This window comes from Ruditapes philippinarum, unplaced genomic scaffold (genome assembly GCF_026571515.1).
Source record: "Ruditapes philippinarum isolate M1 unplaced genomic scaffold, ASM2657151v2 ctg6136_1_1_1_1, whole genome shotgun sequence".
Taxonomy (NCBI): Eukaryota; Metazoa; Mollusca; class Bivalvia; order Venerida; family Veneridae; genus Ruditapes; species Ruditapes philippinarum.
The window spans coordinates 16,561-39,426 of record NW_026856500.1 but is presented as its reverse complement, the minus strand read 5'-3'; the positions used below and the strand labels follow the sequence as shown (position 1 = coordinate 39,426).

General features: G+C 31.9%; 1 protein-coding gene across 1 annotated transcript; it reads right to left on the bottom strand.

Moving 5' to 3' along the window:
- Window positions 1–7,036: 7,036 nt before the first annotated feature.
- On the bottom strand, window positions 7,037–21,888 carry LOC132746751 (cytoplasmic phosphatidylinositol transfer protein 1-like). The gene is made up of 10 exons (XM_060736001.1): window positions 21,650–21,888; window positions 15,546–15,694; window positions 14,572–14,660; window positions 11,200–11,207; window positions 10,571–10,642; window positions 9,695–9,793; window positions 9,301–9,360; window positions 8,829–8,924; window positions 7,952–8,015; window positions 7,037–7,257 (listed from the first exon to the last, which is right to left on the bottom strand). Exons 1-10 carry the CDS (start codon window positions 21,695–21,697, stop codon window positions 7,142–7,144), a joined length of 801 nt encoding a protein of 266 aa, XP_060591984.1. The 5' UTR covers window positions 21,698–21,888; the 3' UTR covers window positions 7,037–7,141.
- Between the last annotated feature and the right edge of the window lie 978 nt (window positions 21,889–22,866).

The following is a 22,866-nucleotide window of genomic DNA, read 5'->3' as shown; positions in this document are numbered from 1 at the left end:
CCATGTAAAATTACACCTTTACTGTGAGATAAGTGATGACGCAAGTTTGTGATGTACACATATCATGCACTACTCCTGTCTTTAACACTCACAAGAGGAGTTGGCAGTACTCATGAGTTAGATAGATAGAACATTAATATTTGCATTTAATCATAAAGCAACAATTTACATTTACTGAAAAACACACTCAAATACATAAAATTATATCCACCAGTTTCACAAACTCTTAAACATATACCAAATATTAACACACTATAAAAATTATAACAATGGATGGGTGGGGAATGTAAACTATAAACCAGACTAAAAAATATGATGAGCAAATAACTAACAAATAAAAAATCAACTGCCGGTAATAATACACTTTTACCAATCTTGTTCAATGGCATTTACTAAATCTCAGTAAACTAGAATCATATATACATTGTATGTCACACAAAACTGTGAAGTGAAGATAATCTGATGAAAATTTCTCAATACATGTATATCATAATAACATTTCTTATATATAGTATTTGTTTAGATTTTTTTGGTTTTGTTAGGCTAACCATAACAAGATTTGTTAATTGGTATGTAAATTACATGACCACTTGAAATGAATAACCTTTTTTCTCTCTCTCTTTTTTTCTTCTCTAAATTGACTTTTGTCACAAAAATGTAACGCTAATTTGTAAAGAAAACTACAAATGTATAAAAAAGTGACTAAAAAGATATGTGTAAAATATTAAATGATATGATTTAATGAAATTATTGAGTATAAAACAGATTAATTTTGATCCATTTCAAAAGGCATGACAAACTTTTGAGTTATATAAACTTTTGTAGAAAGACATACCGTACATGTACATATTTTCAATGACAGGTTATATAGCCCAATATCAGCAGTTGTAAGGTAATAAAACCAAAGCTGCTAAGCTAAGGTTATATATTGCAAACAACCATTTAGAATATGCAGTCATATAACATGCCAAAAATCTATAAAACAAAATTTTATAAAACAGCAAATTCCTTTTTAAGAAAAACAATGAAAATTACTTCCTAAATAGATAGCTGTCTTGTATATCTTTATAACAAATGTCAGCATTTTTACAAAAAAGGCAACATTAAAAATATAAGTTTCATAAATATATATACATATAAATTGAAAAGTGAATTTACCTAAAACGTAAATCTGCTTCCTTATGTTGGGACTCAGCAGAATATATTCACAGCAGTAATAGAAAAAAAATCTTACCATAATGTGAAAGCACATTCGTGCTATGTACCATTGTAAAAAATTTCATCTGCAATCTGATTTTAAGATTATTTTTTTATAAAATACTCACAGGGTGTCCTACGCATAAATTACATCATTCAGAACTGTAATCTTCTTTGAACTATTCCGGCAAAATAATGTTAGAAATATATAAAAATCTAGATTTTTCGTTTAACATTTTTACATATCGTCAGGTCATGTGTTTTGACGCTCATCTATTTTGACGCCATTTTTGTTTTGACCTAGCAAATGACGAAAACGACCTCGTATGACGTCATAATTTGCTGACTGCACTGCAAGCATATATTTACAACGTATAACTAAAACATGTTAAAAGATAGAGACATTTCACTGAAAAGACTACACCTTTATCATATGTACTGTAGTTTTTCATCTTTTTACTAATGCAAATTCAATCGATGTTTATGCAAGCCATAATTTTGCAAATATAGCCTTTGAAAAATCTTGACCCACACTTTTCTGTTTCTATCCTCCATTTTAAAATGTCTAATGAGTGTCATGTGACCAAAACTTTGCAAAGTGTCCTTAATATTCACTGTAGCATAAGGTGTACAGCTTATATTGTTTGAAAACGTTAATTGGTTTTTAATTGATACTGAGTAAAATTCATAATGGGTTAATAATTGTATATAAAGTTTAAAAAAGAAATTAAAAAAATCATTTTTCAAATCAACATATACACATCTTTACAACACCATTGATTTTAGATATATTTTTCAGTCCTTTAAGCCAAATACAGATGCTATTCATCAAGATTAATGGTAAATACATTCAAGGTTAAAGAAACAGTTGCACCTAATGAGACCACTGCCAGAGTGTGTGGCATTCCTAATTAATGGATAGTTTTATATGAAATAAATTATAATTTTAAGTTTTCACAATGTTGTTACATTGCAGGTTTGCTCATTTAAAACCTTCTTTTGCTGTTCATATTACATTATAGTGACATATCCTTTTAAAATAACCACCCAATGAAAAGGCGTCATTTCATATGACTGTAAACAACAATGGATGCCTCCACGGTCTGTTTACTTAAGTACAAAACTTAACTGATTTTGGATTTTTAACAAACATAAAAATGGTTTGCAGTGATAAACAACATGCCATAGTAACTTTATATTGTATATTATTTAATGATCAAGTTCAATATAAAAAAATGCATTAGTTAAACTGCTTAAGGGCGTCAAAACTAATGACTCTAGGATATTTACCTCAAACTCCAGCCAAGCAATATAAATTAAATTTAACTAGGGCCATGTGCAACTATATTGTTAACAACAAAAATGCAAGAAACAAATGCTTTTTAACATCTAGGGTTCAAATAATAAACAATGTGGTAAAATTGGCTTCTTGAAAATACCAATAATTCACAAAAACATTATCAATTTCCTACTGAAAAAATATACAGAGTTGTTAGCAATTACTGATAAGTGAGACTTTGATTAACACATTCCAAGCATTTTTAAGATTATTTTTACATCAATTTGTAGAATAATACCTCTTTTAAATAAGTTTACATTTTAAAATTAGATAAACTTACCAGCAGAAAAATGACATTTTATTACGTTAAATATATCTGGTAAAATCAACAGCCAAAATATTTTCAATATGTTTGTCCAGGATGGGGAAAAAAAATATTTCAAAAATTAAAAAAAACAAAAAAACAATACTTCCCTTAAAGTGACATTATGCTCATATTTTCATAGTCAAGTTTAGCTGAATTTTCTTTATATTTCTAAAGATTGACTGTCAAAATGGTGTTTGACCAACAGTTGATATTGGAAAATGTTTAGGATAAAATTATTAATCTACCTAAAATTTAAAAAGACTGCCCCACTCTTTTTATAAACTAAGCATTATACGTAAATTCTAACGGATATTTACAGAAATTTCATTTGGATCTGTGTGTTATCTAATGTTTATGTGAACTTAATTATTAAATTGAAAGGGATTATGGCAAAATGAAAACCTATATTGATCTTCACCCGTTCACTCACTATATACCTTTGGATGGGCATAATGCCACTTTAATTGCAATCATTAAATAAATGCATTAAACAATGGCCTCACAAATTATTTTAATCATCATGCGAGCATATAAACTATGAGTATTGAGACTTTTGCACAACTCCTGAATTAAAAAAAATCATGTTCTGCTAACACTTTTACCACAAGCTCTTTCTATGCTAATTCCAAATTGTACCGTCAGAATGTTCAGCAAAAAAAAAAAATGTTACTAGCATACAATAAAATAAAGCAAACACTTAAGTTATTAGATGTCTTACTAACATTACTTAAAAATCTGAATTCACAGGGATGGTCTAATCTACTTTGTGTTTAAAGCTATCCGTACAGTTGTAAAATTACACTTCTAAATCTAATGGGTTTAATCAATGCCAGTTAATATTTTCTATAACACCTGATGTTAGTAAATGTTTTCCTTATCTGATCAGCAGGTAATAAAAACTTCTTCAAAAGAAATTGCTTTGCTAGAACAGTGGGTACTTGACCTTCATATGAATGAGTTTTTTCTCCTTGTGTACAACAATGACCTTAACTTATTTCACATACAAGTTGAAAGGAAAAAGTAGTCAAAATACCTAGACATTATTCTAGAAACAAGTTTACACACACAAAAAGTTTAAAAACTTATGCATAAATTATAAAGCAAAGGAAATTAAATGATCTTAAATCTAATTACAAAAAAGAATTTTGAGAAACAATTTTTCAAGAAACTTTTCAACAGTCACACCTTGGACACACAGATAAAAAAGTTTCAAACAAAGCACACATATTGATAAATCAGTACCGGTTTTGATTTCTGAATAAATAGTTGAGCAGAACTGAAAATAAAACTATTTACAAACAAAAAAACAAAAAACAACAAAATAATAAAAACCTGCATTGTGTCAATAGCAGAAGTTCTATTAAGCATTATGGTATATATATTTTGACACAGATCTATCAAAGCAAAAAATTCTTGATAAACTGCAAAGCAGGCAATTTTGCTTATATACAATTATAAAATCTAAAGACAAATCAATGAAAAAGCTTCGCAAAAGATGAATTTTGATTACAAGAAAAAAATGCAGCTAAAATATACTCCAAGAAGCATTTACAATAAGAACTCTTCTGATGACCCTTTGAGGTAACTAACAACAGTTTGGAATCATAACACAAATTATGTCTAAAATGACATGTTCTTTCACATACCCATGTTGCTTTTGCAACTCTGTAAAAACAGTATTTCACCACCATAGATTTTTTTTGTCGTGTTGTCATTTGCGTTGTGCATATAACATAACGTAAAGACTCGCTAAATATTATTATTACACTATAGGCACGTCAATGAAAAAGTCAATGGAATTTTTTTTTTAACAGTAAACAGTTCTTATTTTGAATATATGATAAATAGAATATTATATTCGTGTTGGTTCATTACTAAATTTATTGAACTCATTGAATAAACTAATAATATAATCAACTTGTTCAATAAATTCAATACTGAACCTACACTCATTTAATATCCCTCTATTTAAGACGTAACAAGCTTAAACTTCACACTTCTGGCTGAAAGAATTCATGTGACATGTGCATACCAACATCAGCTGGCACATCTAAGCCATCAATCACGGTCTGCATGGTATTCAGTCGGTTCTAATTTCGAAATATTCCCTGAAAATTATGAATGGTATTGTCCAGATTTAAAGATGGGCAAGTCCATTTAAGATACTTAGTGTGGTAAGGATAAAGTAACAGAAGAGTATCATTCATATATGCAAATGATTATACAAGTTATATGAGTTTTCTATGCTAACATATTGAGGTGTCATTACATATATCTTTCTATCTTGGCAAGCAAATAAATCTTTATATTCAATATTCATGTATAATATACCCACATTTTAATATACCTGAGACTCCTTATCAAAAGGTTGCGCTGATTAAGAATTTTGTAAACACATAGTTCTTTCACTTCCCATCTACAATTATCTCCCTTTCTATTCACAATTTCAATAATTTTTGTAAAATGTTTAATGCTTTAACATACAAATTCTGTGTTTATATCAACTTTTACATCATTTCCGTATCCAATATAATACAGTTTTATAATCTAAATTTCATTTCCTTATCATCAACAAAGAACATTCTAATTCCTTCCTTTCAAAGTAATAAGTATAATTTTTAAAATTTGAAATCCATGAATAAATGAAATTTTTTTTTATTTCCTTAATACAGATATTTAAAATTGTTAATATGTAAGATATGACAAAAATGTTAGATATTGCAGATTATTAACAATTAGTATCAAAAGACAATAATTCTAAATGAACAAGTGACTGGTGAATCAAAACAGACTATTGATATTGTAATACAAAATCATGTAACTTCCATGATTTGCTTGTGTGTAATTTCCATGACTTGTAGATTTTAACTGCCATGACATGATGAATAATAAAAAAAAACTATTAAAACAAGATTGCATTTGAGAAAAATGCTATGCCACCGCATTAATACAACACTAAATAGTAGTGTAGGAACAGATTTTTTTTTGTTTCTATGCAATTGAAGATTGTCATAATGCATAGATCCCTGACCTATCTAATTCTTATTATCAGATTAGTGGTTAAATCTATTGTTAATCCAATAAAAGATCAGTGTAGGAATATATCAATGCACTTGAGTCTGGTGAATTTGGTGGTGAAGGTCATATTTCACACAGCCTATTAATTTCATGACTACATCAAAGGACAACACAGTTAGACACTTTGTCAAAATCTAGGTCAGCTGATATCACTACACAATGTTTCATGCAAAATATCTAACCTCTAGCATTTGTCAATTGCTAGAAATTTTTTTTTTAAAGTTTTTACTATAAGTTTTTACTATATACATATAAGGAAAACCAATGACCCCCGGGACGGGGCCGATTTTGACCCCAGGGCTATAATTTGAAAAATCTGGGTAGAGGTCTACCATACAATGCCTTATGCAAAATATCTAAGCTCTAGGCCTTTTGGGTCTTTACAAGAAGGTATTTTAAGTTTTTACTATATGTACATATAGTGAAAATCAATGACCCCCGGGGCGGGGCCGATTTTGACCCCAGGGCTATCATTTGAACAATCTTGGTAAGGGTCTACCAGACAATGCCTTATGCAAAATATCTAAGCTCTAGGCCTTTTGGGTATTTACATGAAGGTATTTTAAGTTTTTACTATATGTACATATAGTTAAAATCAATGACCCCGGGGCGGGGCCGATTTTGACCCCAGGGCTATAATTTGAACAATATTGGTAGAGGTCTACCAGACAATGCTTTATGCAAAATATCTAAGCTCTAGGCCTTTTGGGTCTTTACAAGAAGATTTTTTAAATTTATTCTTATAATCCCTTTTGGTTGCCATGGCAACCAGATTTCTGCATGGAATGAAATTCTTTGAACAACTTTGGAAGCCCTTCACCCAAGGATCAATCCTGCCAAGTTTGGTTGAAATTGGACTAGTGGTTTTTCACAAGAAGATTTTTGAAGTTCACTATATATAACCTATATAACACACACACACACAAACAAACACACACACAGGTGAATCGCTATATGCCACCGCATCGCAGATGCTGCGGTGGCATAAAAAGCAGATCATAAAGCAATTTTAACATATTATTTCTATTATTTTTTGTGTTTTCAGTAAATTCCATGATTTAATTAAACTTAAAAAAAGAACACTGTTTAGACATATTATACACACAATTTCCATATTATTTTTTTTCAGAAACAGGCTATAGAGAACTTTATATCCACACTATGTTGATTTTAAAAACAGACTATATTATGTTAATGAAAGGCTCTGTAGAGAGTTGATGTTATTGAATTTTGATTTCTTGAGCTGGCGGAACCTCGCCCATTTCCTGCATCACCTTCTCATTTGTTTCCTTCTGCATTTTACCTTCATATGAACGTATATCTTCTAATGACATGTCTGAAAACAATTCATCACAGAATTACAGAAACCTATATCAAACTGAATTAGAATTCAGATTACATTTTTGTACACTCATTCTTTTTGAAACCTCATGAACAATTGATTATTTAAATTAAACACAAAAGCAATCAATGATCACATCTGTTGCCTGATGATAGCCAATTGCATGCTGCAGCTATTGTTTTGCAGGAGATACAAAATTCATTAACAGGCCAGAACAGTTGTTATTCAAGAGCCATAACTCAGGCCAAAATGATTCAACCAGAAAACCTGTTTTATATGCACAAGAACTTGATAATTCCTGTAAAGTTTGGATGGAATTGCACCAGTAGTTGCTGAGGGGTAGACAGGACAAGTTATGTGACGGACAGACAGACATCAGAAAAGTGATGACTATAGTATATGTCACCGCTACTTAGTAGCTGGCAACACAAAAATTCATTCCTGATGTAATTTCATTATATATTCTTGATGGAGCTTTAAACACTCTCTAATTATTTTTTTTTTATCAAAATGCAACTATAATAAGAATGTTTACAGTTACAAGTACAGGTAATATACGTAAACAGACTAAGTGGTCTTTACACAGGTCTTAAGTAAGTAATTTTTACAATATTATTGTTCAAATGGAAATTACAGAATGGTTGTACTAAGGTGGTGTTATGATGAAGTTTTAAAATTACAATCTTACCTATCCACTGATCTAACCAGGAAATTGCTTGTCTATGACCTAGAAGATTTATGTCTCTACATGCCTAGAAAACAAACAACATTCATTCACTTAGTCAAACATTAACAAACAGTCTACTGATTCACATGTCTCCATGTGTTTGGAGACAGCTTTAATACAAATATACCATATTGTTAATTTTGTATTCTTGTACACTTGTTATCAATCAATTTAGATATACTACAGAATAAAATAAAAAGCAAGGACAAAATAGTGCATTTCTTTACCAAAATTTTTATTTTATACATAATCTTAAAACTCTGACACTGATGAATTAGGGCAGTAGTATAGCAATATTACTGCACAGGAAATCTGATTCACATTATTTTGACATTTATATAATCTATATACAAGGCTGTTGTCAATTTACTTAGAAATTTTTGATATTCCTCAAATCCAGTTATAAATTTGTGACATGTTATTTGGCCATGTATATATGAGCGGCATCACTACAAAACCAACATAATGGGTTTGCGACCGGCATGGATTCAGACCAGCCTGCGCATCCGCGCAGTCTGATCAGGATCCATTCTGTTCGCTTACAATCCCTATAACAAGTAGAGAAACTGATAGCGAACACTCTGCATGGATCCTGATCAGACTGCGCGGATGCGCAGGCTGGTCTGGATCCATGCTGGTCGCAAACGCACTATGTTGGTTTTGTCGTGACACGGCTCATATAGTGGTTTGCAATATTACCCAAGTTGCAGCTTACATCCATTCATACTCAGCCATATAACCCATCAAACATTTTTTATAGATAAAAATATAACAAACAACTTCGAAAGATATTCACTAATTCTCTATTATCTTTAAGAATGAAAAAAATGACAATTACCTTTTGTGCATATCCTTCAACTTTTGTTTGTAAACCCCATACTTCAAAACAACAACGTACAACCTTGTATGAACACATAATTGGTTTTGTGGTATCCTGGAACATACACATGTATATTTAAAAATCACATACTACTTATTATTTTTTTGTAATTTTGTTTTGATTTAAATCCTGAAAAATATATAACAGTTTTACAATAAAACAAAATCCATACATTTGATAGTTGATTAGAAATGAAGTTGCACTGAAACCTTTAAAACGTGTTATGCCATCATTGTAGCTGTGATGAATAGAAAGTCAAGCTAATGAAAATTGTTCAACGAATAAAGAATCCTCTTCAATGGTCTTTTTTTTAAATCAATTAAAATATTTTGATACATTGAATAAAATAAAATAAAAAACACTTTAAAAACTGATTTTTTATTTGTTCAAAATAAAAGGATGGAAGATATAAGATACTATAATGTCTTACCCTCCAATCTTTAGAGAATGGTCCTCTACCTGTTTTATTTGATTTGACTTTTGTGAGATCCTGAAATAAAAGAAATTACAGCCTTACGTGATTCACACATGCTTTTCAACAAAACAAATCTAATTTTCATTAAGTCATGTTAATATAGACATGTTGCTGTATCAAGATAAATGTCTAGATTTTCTCACATTAAACAAGTATTTCATATTTAAATTAAACAATTAAAGATCATTTTCAGGAAAAGTGAACATTTATAAAATCCTTACCAAAAAAGTATCAATTAACATAAAGCTGTAAGAGGAGACAATCGAAAGCAGGGGTGGACAGGAGAGCTCTCCATATACTTTATATAGTCCAGCCAAAATGTACACTAAAAAATTTACATGTTACAAACCTCTGACTCTTTATATTTACTTTCATCTATTGGATCATTTACTATATCTACAAAATCTACTTCTCGAACTCCTAATTCTTCTTCTGTTAAATCTAAACACTGATAGACAAAAACAGAAAAACCATAAGAAAAAAAAATCAAATCTGGAAATCATAAAACATGAAACAACTTTCTCGGTTATTTTCAATGCTTGTTAGTGTAACAAAAATCATAATTTAGATATTTTCTATTTTAAAAAAGGAAATAATACTGTAAACATCCGTAATTGATTTTCAGCATTTCAGTCAAATAATTCAGGGGAAAACTAGATTTGTTTGAAGTAAAAGTAAATATTTAGTGAATATCTTGTGTGGTTCATGAAAAATGAAGTTTTACACAAAACTCTAATCAAGAGTTATTCAAGCGCAGATGGCAGCTTGCCTAACGTTGGTCTCATTTTTTACTGTGATAGTTCAACTAAAAATGTCTATTACCTTTACAGTAGTTTAAACTATAATTCCAGCTGTACTGGTGGAGGAAGACCCTAGATTTTCTAAATCAAATGTGCATTATTTCAGGCAAATGAGCATACGACTTGTGTCATGACAAAACCAACATAATGGGTTTGCGACCAGCATGGATCCAGACCAGCCTGATCAGGATCCATGCTGTTCGCTGTCAGTTTCTCCACTTGTAATAGAGTTGATAAGCGAACAGCATGGATCCTGATCAGACTGCGCGGATGTGCAGGCTGGTCTGGATCCATGCTGGTCGCAAACCCATTATGTTGGTTTTGTCATGACGCGGCTCATATGACTTGTTTATGGTTATTCAGTTATTTTCAGCATCTACTTTTTGTCAAGTTAAATAAACAATTCCAACAATCATACTACTCACATTTTCTGTGGACCCATTATTATTTTCATATCTTGTTGTAATATTGACAACAAATCTGGGAATGAATGAACACTGAAAATATATATACATGAACGATGAAAAGAGGACAAACATTTAAACAGTATAAAAAAGTCTTAACATGAACATTCAGTGTCATTAGAAAATGATCAAGCAATAAAATACATAACTTATGAAGCAATATGGTAGCATATATTCAAAGCACCTGCAATAAAGCTAACTTATTACACCTACCAATTAAGGCTATGTGAGTTTGTAAAACAAATGGAAATGAACCTGCATTTCTATTCGGAAATTAAGTTTGTGCTGTTACATGTTGTTGGACAATAAACATATCAACATGTATGAAGTAAAGCAAACATAAGCTTAGTATCTAGGCTCCTAACAAGTCCCTAATTTTTGTTTAAGAAAAGCCAAACACTTCATTTTGAGTCCACTTCACAGATTTAACAAGTCCTGCTATCGTGTGCAAAACAGAAATGGTTGGGACCCAACAACATCTTAAAAAGTAAGCCCATGAGCCCTAGACAGAAAAACTAACATAACTGTTTCATATTCCACCCTAAACAGCATTTGAAATACAATTATATATAAAATATAAATATACTTACAGTATATTCTGTATGGTGGGGTATACATCACATGCAAAGGAAAACATATGAAATATATTAATGTAAATAAATGTAAAAAATATTATCAATATTTAAACAAGAACCGGTTGAACCGGGTGATGCTCCCCGAGAAGGTTCTGGACACAGGAAAGTATAAAAAAAATGAACAAAGGGCAATAACTCCAAAATTACACCAGGCTTTGTTTAGGTTCTTGAAGCGTTGCAGTTCTATCCAATTATATCTAGCTACCTACAAAGTTTCATGTTGATATCTCTAATAGTTTTAAAGTAATGTCCAGGACAAAAGTCAAAAAGTAAAAATAAACAAAGGGCAATTACTTAATAAATAAGGCAAGGCAGAGTAATGATTCTTAAGCACTGCACTTCCTACCAATGAGACCTATCTATCTACAAAGTTTCATGTTGATATCTCTTATAATTTTAGAATAATGTCCCAGACAAAGTTCAAAGTGTCAAAATGAACAAAGGGCAATAACTACAAAAGAAGGCAAGACAGTGTTACAGTTCTTGTGCACTGCAAACTTACTCAATGAGATCTATCTACCTACAAAGTTTCATGTTGATATCTCTTATACATTAAGAAATATGTCCTGGACAAAGTTCAAAGTGTAAAAAATAAACAAAGGGGGATAATTCAAAAATTAGGCAAGGCAGAGTTAAGGTTCTTGTTCACTGCACACCTACTCAATGAGATCTATATACCTACAAAGTTTCATGTTGATACCTCTTATACTTTTAGTGTTATGTCCCGGACAAAGTTCAAAGTGTAAAATAAACAAAGGGGGATAATTCAAAAATTAGACAAGGCAGAGTTACGGTTCTTGTGCACTGCATACCTACTCAATGAGAACTATCTACCTACAAAGTTTCATGTTGATACCTCTTATACTTTTAGAGTTATGTCCCGGACAAATTTCAAAGTGTAAAATAAACAAAGGGGGATAATTCAAAAATTCGGCAAGGCAGAGTTACAGTTCTTGTGCACTGCACACCTACTCAATGAGATCTATCTACCTACAAAGTTTCATGTTGATACCTCTTATACTTTTAGAGTTATGTCCTGGACAAAGTACAAAGTGTTCAATTGAAAAAGGGCAATAACTCCAAAGTTAGGCAAGACCGAGTTACAGTTCTTTTGCACTGCACTTCTACTCAATGAAATCTATCTACCTACATAGTTTTCATGTTGATACCTCTTATACTTTTAGAGTTATGTCCTGGACAAATTTCAAAGTGTAAAATAAACAAAGGGGGGTAATTCAAAAATTAGGCAAGGCAGAGTTACGGTTCTTGTGCACTGCACACCTACTCAATGAGATCTATCTACCTACAAATTTTCATGTTGATACCTCTTATTCTTTTAGAGTTATGTCCCGGACAAAGTTCAAAGTGTAAAAATAAACAAAGGGGGATAATTCAAAATTAGGCAAGGCAGAGTTACGGTTCTTGTGCACTGCACTTCTACTCAATGAGATCTATCTACCTACAAAGTTTCATGTTGATACCTCTTATACTTTTAGAGTTATGTCCCGGACAAAGTTCAAAGTGTAAAAATAAACAAAGGGGAATAATTCAAAAATTAGGCACGGCAGAGTTGCGGTTCTTGTGCACTGCACACCTACTCAATGAGATCTATCTACCTACAAAGTTTCATGTTGATACCTCTTGTTGTTTCAAAGTTATGTCCCGGACAAGAAAAGGGGACGGACGGACGGACGGAAAGACGGACGGACGGACCGACAAGGCGGCGACTATATGCTCCCCCAAAATTTTTTCGGGGACCATAAAAACTATACTATTGGTACTATTCCATTCCATCTACACATGCTTTGAGTTAAAGCTTATGAAAAATATAAATATTTGCAATTTAGGCATGTACATATATATAATATTCATTACAAATTAATATTTTCCATTGCAAATAAAGTTAGTAAAATGAAGTTAACTAAGCATGTTTAAATGATTAATCAGTAAGATTTCAGTGTTTAGCAAATTCAAACTTTTCTTTTGAGATAAAGCAAAAACATAAATTATAATAATTATGCTCATGCTATTTTTTTTTTCAAAAAAAAAGAAAAAGAGACGGCTGAAGTTGTTTTTTATTAGTAAAATTGCACATTTACTCACTCAATAACTAAATCAAGTAAAAGTCATAAAAATTATTATTTGTTGAACAAAATATCGGAGATGTAACTAAGATCTATTCAGATATGGCAAGATGACAAGATATCATGTTATATGTATCATATTTACACTTGTTCAGCTTTTATATGGCATGCAAAGTTGTGAGAAATTTGACAAATAATCAGATTTTTATGTAATATATACTTGTATTATCTAAATAATTAATAACATGTTTCATAAGAATTTCTCACCAATGCACAACAGAGTTGTTATTTCTTTGGTTTTGTACAAAGATAGTTACGACGTTATATATATACTTGTATTACCTTAATAATTAATATCTTATATGACATGGTTGAAATTCATACATTTAGAAGTATCAGTACCTTTATTCTCTCAACACATTGATTTTCTAGTTCACATTTACACTAGTATCACATGCCATTGATTTAGTTTCTTATATGAGGCTTATCTTTTTACAAAGTGATAAGACTCTTTTAGAGATAAAAGTAAATTCATCTTTGGGAAAAAAAACTTTACTTTTATGACAGAAACTTATTAAAATGTAGGAAATTCTTATTGAATTTGTCTAATTTGAGTAAGAGATATGTTTGGGAAGCTGCATTCCTTACTACTGGTAAATATAGTTAGATCCTCTGTTTAACCCTTTCGCTGCCAAAGGGTTATTCATTCATTGATCACGTATTTGCCAGAAGGTTTTCTAAGAAATTACTATATTATTAATTAATATTATTATTATTATTTGTTATTAGTATTATAATAATTATATATGTTTCCAAATCTACTAGTATAATAATAATTATTGTCAATGGTATAATTATCTATATATTTATTATGATTATTATTATTATAATTATTATTTTATTATTATAGAAACGGCAAAAGCCATTCATATGGCAAATACGCCGAAAATAATAGGGACGGCATATGCCTTCCCTATGGCAGTGAAAGGGTTAAAATAAATTACCCGTTTTTTCAATGACACTATGTTTTTATACTGTGTTTAATTAGTGCAGAGTTTAAAACATAAAATATCTTCTCTGTGTGTACTCAAAACTTGAAAAGTTGTTTGTTTTACATTTAAAAGAAAATGGTTTAGCAATTATCAGTATTTTTTCAAATATAAAATAAACGATAAAATACAAATCAAACATAATGTCCTTTATGTTCAACAATAATAAGATTATATTGAGCAATCTGACATACCTGTAATTGTATGAGGATAATAGTTCCAGGCTTTTTCTGTGATATAAAATATGGCTGGAATCATTGACCTGATCCAAGCTGGCAACTTGCTGTAATGTTACATAAATAAAACAAAAATTAATTATCATTTTCAGTCGAAAAAGGGGCATTATTTTGTTTACATCTATGACAGAGTTATGTCCTCTTGACTAGAAGTGGGGGTGAAAGTCACTTACAAATATTCAAAGTTTCAAAGCAATACCTCAAAGGGTATAGGAAATAAATTGTACAATTTAACTTTTTCCGTCTGTAAAATAAAAAATTAAGAAAGGAATATCATCTGATAAATTGAAAAAATCAAAGCTTTTAGAAATACTACTTCCTTTTGTCAAGGGATTAATAAACTAACAAGGTTTAACATCACATTGGATAAACAAGTCTACTTTATGTTTCCCAAGAAAGGTACAAGTAACAATAAATATGCTCAAATGAAAGTACACTTATAGAAGAAGGCACTTGTCAAATTGTAAAGCCCTCACAAGACATGGTACAGTGATTTTGTTTATCCTTTTTTAACTTGTACATTGTAATTGAAACCATTTACCTTAATATTTTCAACGAACCATTTATCTTCACAATTGCATAGTATAATATTACGCTATAATAGAGGGTGAATGCACCTTTTTTCATGCATTTACATCTGCAGATGCAGGAAGAGTTATTTAAAGCCAACCCCACAGAGTGTGGGAATTAATAAGACTGAGGTCTTCTGCAGACGTTAATGCATGAAAAATGTGCATTTGCACCAAACTTGCAGCATAGTTTGTAAAAGTTTTGTCAGTCATTCTGCATTTTCTAATCTAAAACAATTATGTCATGCTAGTGTGATGTCATTTGACAGTTGTGTTCTGATAATGAAATATACATGGCTGTCATTACAGTAAGCTATTTTTATATGGTACCCTGAGTCACTCATATTAGATGTGTTAACCTACCTTGATAAATGAACTCTTTTTTCTGTATATTGACCTTTACCATGTTCAGGATGCTCACAGGGTTCATTAGTAACAACTTCCACACCCTCACCTTTCTGACTTTGTTCATGACTATGCTTGGCTATCATAAACAACTGCCCTATCCGATACTGAAAATAAACAAATAACATAAACTAAATGGATAACAAGAATGACAATAGAATGCATTATAAATCTTTCACTAATGGACTACAATATAATAATGTTCTTAATTGTTACATCAACTTCCAGTTACTTTAGTTGTGAATAATTTTTGTACTAGACACGTCTTACTTTGAATTTCGGCAATCTCCTGGATTAGACCCCTATGTATTATTTCAAAAATAAAACTTGTATATAATACACTAAAGAAAACGAAATGAATCTTATATATACTCCTGGTTTAGACCCCGGGGTCTCTTCCAAGACATACCCTGTAGCCTGAATTTGGAACTTATGTTGTCAATGTAATAATTCAAATTGCAGATCTTTGAAATTTAAAATTTAAATTAAACAGAATAAAATGAGAATATATGAATCACTCTCTATACTTGTACATGTAGCATAGGCCTGACCTTTTTACAAATTATAAGCGAGTTGAAAAGTTATTTTGATTTTATAGCAAACTGTACTGTCAAAATCAGGCCAAAATTATATAAATCAACGTGAATATCATCCAGATTTTTTTTTTATCTATCAGACATTTTAGGAATTTTCCTTGTAAAAATGAATGCATTCTGCTGAATAGATGATTCTTGTCAAAGAACAAAATAAAATCAATGTTTTATACAAAAAAAACTCTCCGGTATAAATTCACTTTCCATATTATGTTCAAATGAATAAAGAGTCAGGACATGATATGAATCAGTGGTTTGATTCTCAAGAAAAAGAGGAAAAAAATAAATAGAATCAATACAAACACAGTCATGTAGCGATTACCCTTAAGAGACCTGCTAAATTGTATTTACACATGACAATAAGTAAGTATTATTTAACAAGAGATCTTCTGCTTTGTACTAATATAAAGATACATGATTGAATGACAGAATTAATAAATAAGAAAATGGATGAATGAATAAGAAAATAATCTGATGAATAAATGAATGAATGAATGAATGAATGAATGAATGAATGAATGAATGTGAATGAATGAACTGATTAATAACCTGACAGTCAAGGAAAATCAAAGATGAACTTCAAGTTCAAATTCTAAAAAGAAAAAATACAACTTTACACTTTACAGATCACTACCCTTCATTAATGATTGCTGCAGTTTGAAGTGCTATTCTTTATATCTGTAAGTAATTTGAAATTATATAAGATAAACAATCATATAAAAAATCTGTGTACAACAATTTATTTCCTCTTATGTCTCTCAGACTTATTTTTTTTATAATAAAACACATTATCTGAAAGTACAATTATTCAAATGACTTAGCAGTTTATCTAAAGTGTGAGAACTACATCGTGGCTTGCAGTTTCCTGTATAGAACTAAAGCTACAAATATATTCAGAGAAGATGGAGAAATCAATACAGACACTTATGACAATTTGTCTCCAGGAATGATTGCATTTATCTTTATTAATGACTTGGAAGAAACAATATGTTTTTTATATCAAAAACAACATTGTGAAAGCCATCTAGAGAAATAAGATCAAACAGTTTTAGGGAAAAGCTCAGCTATAGTGAGGAAATATCACAAGACGTCAATCCAATAATGTAATTGTCACTGATGAGAGAATATGTATGATCAATATTGGGCAATACAGTCATGTATGTTGTCAGAGTTCTGATTTGTAGCATGGCCTTCACAAGTTAAGCTTTTTTACTTGACCGTAAATTAACCATCTGAGAGGAGATACATACATTTTGCAAGTAGAATGCTGAAGTCTGGAAAATCTTGTCTTTTTTTTTCACAAAATATTATTTGATTCCAGAAAATATTTGTTTCTTATCAACCTTTCTTGAAATAAACTTTGGTTTAAATAATATACAATAACAAGAGGGCCATGATGGCCCTAGATCGCTCACCTGAATTATCAAACTCATCCAAACAATTACCTAGACAAGCATTCTGACCAAGTCTCATGACAGGTGAGTCAAAAATGTGACCACTACAGTGTTAACAAGGATTATCCATATTTGAGCAGTGCGACCTAGTTTTTTACCCAGGTGACACATATTCAAACTTGACCTAGAAATCATCAAAACAAACTTTCAGACCAATTTCCAGGATACTTGGATCAAAACAGTAGCAACTAGAGTGTTAACAAGATTTTTCTATTTTTAGCTCCGGTGACCTAGTTTCACATGCGATTTCGAACTCATCCAAGCAATTACCTAGACAAGCATTCTGACCAAGTTTGATGATAATGGAGTCGAAAATGTGACCACTAGAATGTTAACAAGGTTTTTCCATATTTGGGCGGTGTGACCTAGTTTTTCATCCAAGATGACCCATGATCGATCTTGACTTAGAAATCATCAAAACAAACTTTCAGACCAATTAACAGAATATTTGGATCACAACAGTAGCCACTAGAGTGTTAACAAGATTTTTCTATTTTTAGCTCCTGTGACCTAGTTTTTCATCCGAGATGTCCCATGTTCGATTTATTCCCAGCAATGACCTAGACAAGTTTCCTGACCAAGTTTGATGACAATTGAGTCAAACTTGTGACCACTAGAGTGTTAACAAGGTTTTTCTATTTTTAGCTCCTGTGACCTAGTTTTTCATCCGAGATGACCCATGTTCGAACTCATCCGAGTTATTACCTAGACAAGCATCTTGATCAAGTTTGATGATGATTGATGCAAAAATGTGACCGCTAAAGTGTTAACAAGGTTTTTCTATTTTTAGCTCCGGTGACCTACTTTTTCATCCGAGATGACCCATGTTCGAACTCATCCAAGCTATCAACTAGATAAGCATCCTGACCAAGTTTGATGATGATTGATGCAAAAATGTGACCGCTAGAGTGTTAACAAGGTTTTTCTATTTATAGCTCCGGTGACCTAGTTTTTCATCCGAGATGACCCATATTCGAACTCATCCGAGCTATTATCTAAACAAGCATCCTGACAAAGTTTGATGATGATTGGGTCAAAAATGTGACCACTAGAGTGGTCACAAGGTTTTTCTATTTTTAGCTCCTGTGACCTAGTTTTTCATCAGAGATGACCCATTTTCGAACTCATCCAAGCAATTGACTAGACAAGCATTCTGACCAAGTTTGATGATGATTGGTTCAAAAATGTGACCACTAGAGTGTTCACAAGGTTTTTCTATTTATAGCTCCTGTGACCTACTTTTTCATCCGAGATGACCCATGTTCGAACTCATCCAAGCTATCACCTAGACAAACATCCTGACCAAGTTTGATGAAGATTGGGTCAAAAATGTGACCTCTAGAGTGTTCACAAGGTTTTTCTATTTTTAGCTCTTGTGACCTAGTTTTTCATCTGAGATGACCCATGTTCGAACTCATCCGAGCTTTCAACTAGATAAGCATCCTGACCAAGTTTGATGATGATTGAGGCAAAAATGCGACCGCTAGAGTGTTCACAAGCAATTGTGGACGGCCGGACGGACGACGGACGACGGACATTCATCGATCCTAAAAGCTCACCCTGAGCAAGCTCAGGTGAGCTAAAAAGGTGTTCTTTTAACAAAATCAATTTAAAAGGTAATCATTATGATTTTTTCTCAAAACTCAGGCTTGCATAACAAAATAGTGAATTATCTCACATAAAATGACTGAGGCAGTCAAGCAAAACATCCTATTATCAATTAAACTGAAAGATGTTTATCAAGCATGGGAAAATGTTAAAATATTATATACTCCAGTTTATTTATATGAAAAACATATTTTGATCAGTTGTTTTTATAATTTTTTACTGATGAAAACCTTTACTGTGCTGAATATACACATATATATAAATACATGTACATGTGTATTATGAATTTGACCGCTTTTCCCATGAAAATTTGCCAATTATTATAAGGCTGAATTACAAGAAGCAGTATAAAGTTGTTTTTTGTTGTTGTTTTTTTGAGGCCCCAACTGGGTAACCCCACAGTATAAAGTTGTACTTTTATCTTTACTGGAAACATATTGGTTAAGTTATTATATTTGAATAGAGGTAAGAAGCGGCTTTTCCAGTCAAAACGAAGATTTAAGTGACAAAGAATCATTCCTGTATCCATAAGTTTTTACACCATTGAGTTTCCAAAAACTTTTGTTTAGGTCATATCTCTGGAGTCAGTCCACCTAACTGGCTTTCCTCAGGGGTAACTAACCACTAATTTCTTCATAAGAGACCAATGATTTCTTAACCAGCAGTGAGAGACAAAAGAGACACAGTGTTTGAGATGAATTTTTGTTTCATTTTATTTATTTTGCAATGTATCCAAGCATTGTATAAGCAAAACATGACTTGCCTAAGGACTGAACAAGATTTCAAAGACCCCTAGATTTCACTTTGTTGTACATTAAAAATATTTTAAATGTTTACTTTTTGTGAATGGAGGAGTGGGCTGGGGGAGGGGGTGGCAGTTGATTTTTTTTTCTAACTAAACATGGACATAAAGTGTAAAATGAATGTTTCAGAAAAATTGGCCCTATTTTAGACAATTGAAGTCACTAAATTCTAGTTAATTGCAGCTTGGACCCCTGCTGAGCTTCCTGTCATAAAACTCTGACAGCATAAACACTGCATGCCTTTAAGCAATTTGATAAAGACCCTTAGTTTATTTACTGGAAAATTAGAAACATCCACTTGAATGTGATAATGATATCGTCACCTTAGTGCAAGAACTCAATATCTGCTTCTTTATCTATATGCAGTTATTGAGTTTTTGCACTAAGGTGACGATATACTACTTGTAAGTAAGGCTCTCACATTTACAATTTTTTGTAAACGTTTACATGATTGCTAAAAATTGAAAAGAAACCGTTTAAACAGTGGTACTTTTATTTACTATGCTATACCATGTATTCGAATTGCCAAATGAGGAGTTACTTTCTATTAAATGCATACATGTACAAATAAATAATGTTCAGGGCTCATCGCAAGGGAGTCGGCACATATTTAATTTTTCTGCATTGTATCCCCATTTCACTCTTTTGAAAGATCAAAGGAAAATCAAATATGCCAAAAATGTATAAATTAATGTCACGAGCGATTATAATTGCATGGTGATGCTGTGTGGAGGGTTGCAAACACCCATTTTCTGTTTTTTTACGTATGGGAGTTAATCAGTTAGAATTGATAGAATTGTCAGGGTGTTCACTAGCCATGAAATCATGAGGGTCATTTGACTAAGTTTAACCGACTACAAGGCCAAATCCCCATGAACTTAACAAAATTTGACCCTCCAGTTAAAATTTTGACTGTCAAATCAGGCCTTTTGGAAATTTGAAGGGTCAAAGAGTCATTTCAAGGGTCAAACGGACACCCTGAATTGTCCTGATTTCGTTTAAACGGTAAAAGATATCATAAACATTTACGAATGAAAATTGAAACGAATACATTTAAACATGCAAGTTTATAAATAAAAAAAATAAATATTTAATGGGTTTGATAATGTTGACCCGGATAAATTTTTTGTGTTCAATGATAACTGTACACGTGGACATATATTCCAGCTATTTAAACCAAGTGTGAATAAAACACTAAGGAAAATTTCATTTAGATGCATTGACCAGTGGAATAATTTAGATGAAAACATTGTTCTCAGTGAAAGTGTTTTGACATTTAAAACTTTACTTGACCGGAGCTGGCAAAGTAAAAGATTTAATACAATTGACATTTACTGAAGTTATCTTGATAATACTGTATAGGAGGAGCTTACAAGCCATCTTGGCTTAAATGCTCAGAAGGAGAAGATAAAGGTAAATGAAAAAAAAAAAAAAAAAAAATAAATAAATAAAACTACCTATGATTAGATACCTGAAATTTCACAACAACGGCTCTTAGGTCTTATTTGAGCGCCAGCCTTTAAATCATTTAATGCGTTTAAACAAAAACGATTTTAAATTATTCCAAAATAAATTGTAAACTAGAAATCTACTAAATCACTAACCTCGTCAACTGTAAGAGGCATACAAATTCTATATTCCTTGAGATACATTTTGCAAACTTATATTCTGTGATGAAAAATACTTGTTGATCAACAGGCAACTACTGTCACTTTCTGTCAATAAAATCACATCCACCTAAATGTCAAATACTTGATCAATAATTTTCAGGTCGTTTCCTTGTTTTGGTTGGTAATTTGTGCTAGACTGGTTTGTAGAGAGTAGGTTTGGATGTCCGTTTGTGTGAAAAATAATTAGAAAAAATTCTGGAAACAAAGTGATCCCTCGGAAGCATTAATCACAACAAAATAACGTAAGAATTGCAGACTCGGTTTGATTGAGTCTGTACATGAGGGATAATGAGTAAGTGCAACATCCCTCACGCCCCCTAGCACCGGCTTGAGCGGTACTCAATTCTCAACACTTTATAGTGTTGGCATCAATGATCCCGAAGGACCAGAAAATATAACAACACTGAAGTGAAGTACGGGGCAACTTTTTACGGCTGCCACACTGCACTTGACACCTGCTGTTGTGAAGTACAAAATTCTGGAAACAAAGTGATCCCTCGGAAGCATTAATCACAACAAAATAACGTAAGAATTGCAGACTCGGTTTGATTGAGTCTGTACATGAGGGATAATGAGTAAGTGCAACATCCCTCACGCCCCCTAGCACCGGCTTGAGCGGTACTCAATTCTCAACACTTTATAGTGTTGGCATCAATGATCCCGAAGGACCAGAAAATATAACAACACTGAAGTGAAGTACGGGGCAACTTTTTACGGCTGCCACACTGCACTTGACACCTGCTGTTGTGAAGTACAAAATTCTGGAAACAAAGTGATCCCTCGGAAGCATTAATCACAACAAAATAACGTAAGAATTGCAGACTCGGCCTGATTGAGTCTGTACATGAGGGATAATGAATGAGTGCAACATCCCTCACGCGCCCCTGCACCGGCTTTAGCGGTACTCAATTCTCAACACTTAATAGTGCTGGCATCATTGATCCCGAAGGACCAGAAAAATATAACAACACTGAAGTGAAGCACGGGGCAACTTTTTACAGCTGCCACACAGCACTTGACACCTGCTGTTGTAAAGTATAAAAATCTGGAAACAAAGTGATCCCTCGGAAGCATTAATCACAACAAAATTACGTAAGAATTGCAGACTCGGCCTGATTGAGTCTGTACATGAGGGATAATGAATAAGTGAA

Bases quoted from the DNA above. Each gene is read 5' to 3' on its own strand.
- LOC132746751 (XM_060736001.1), bottom strand. From the start codon at position 21,697: ATGTATCTCAAGGAATATAGAATTTGTATGCCTCTTACAGTTGACGAG. The intron at 14,661-15,545 runs GTAGGTTAACAC...GTAACATTACAG, and splicing joins AAAAGAGTTCATTTATCAAG to CAAGTTGCCAGCTTGGATCA. The intron at 8,016-8,828 runs GTAATTGTCATT...TTTGTTTTCTAG, and splicing joins TTGAAGGATATGCACAAAAG to GCATGTAGAGACATAAATCT.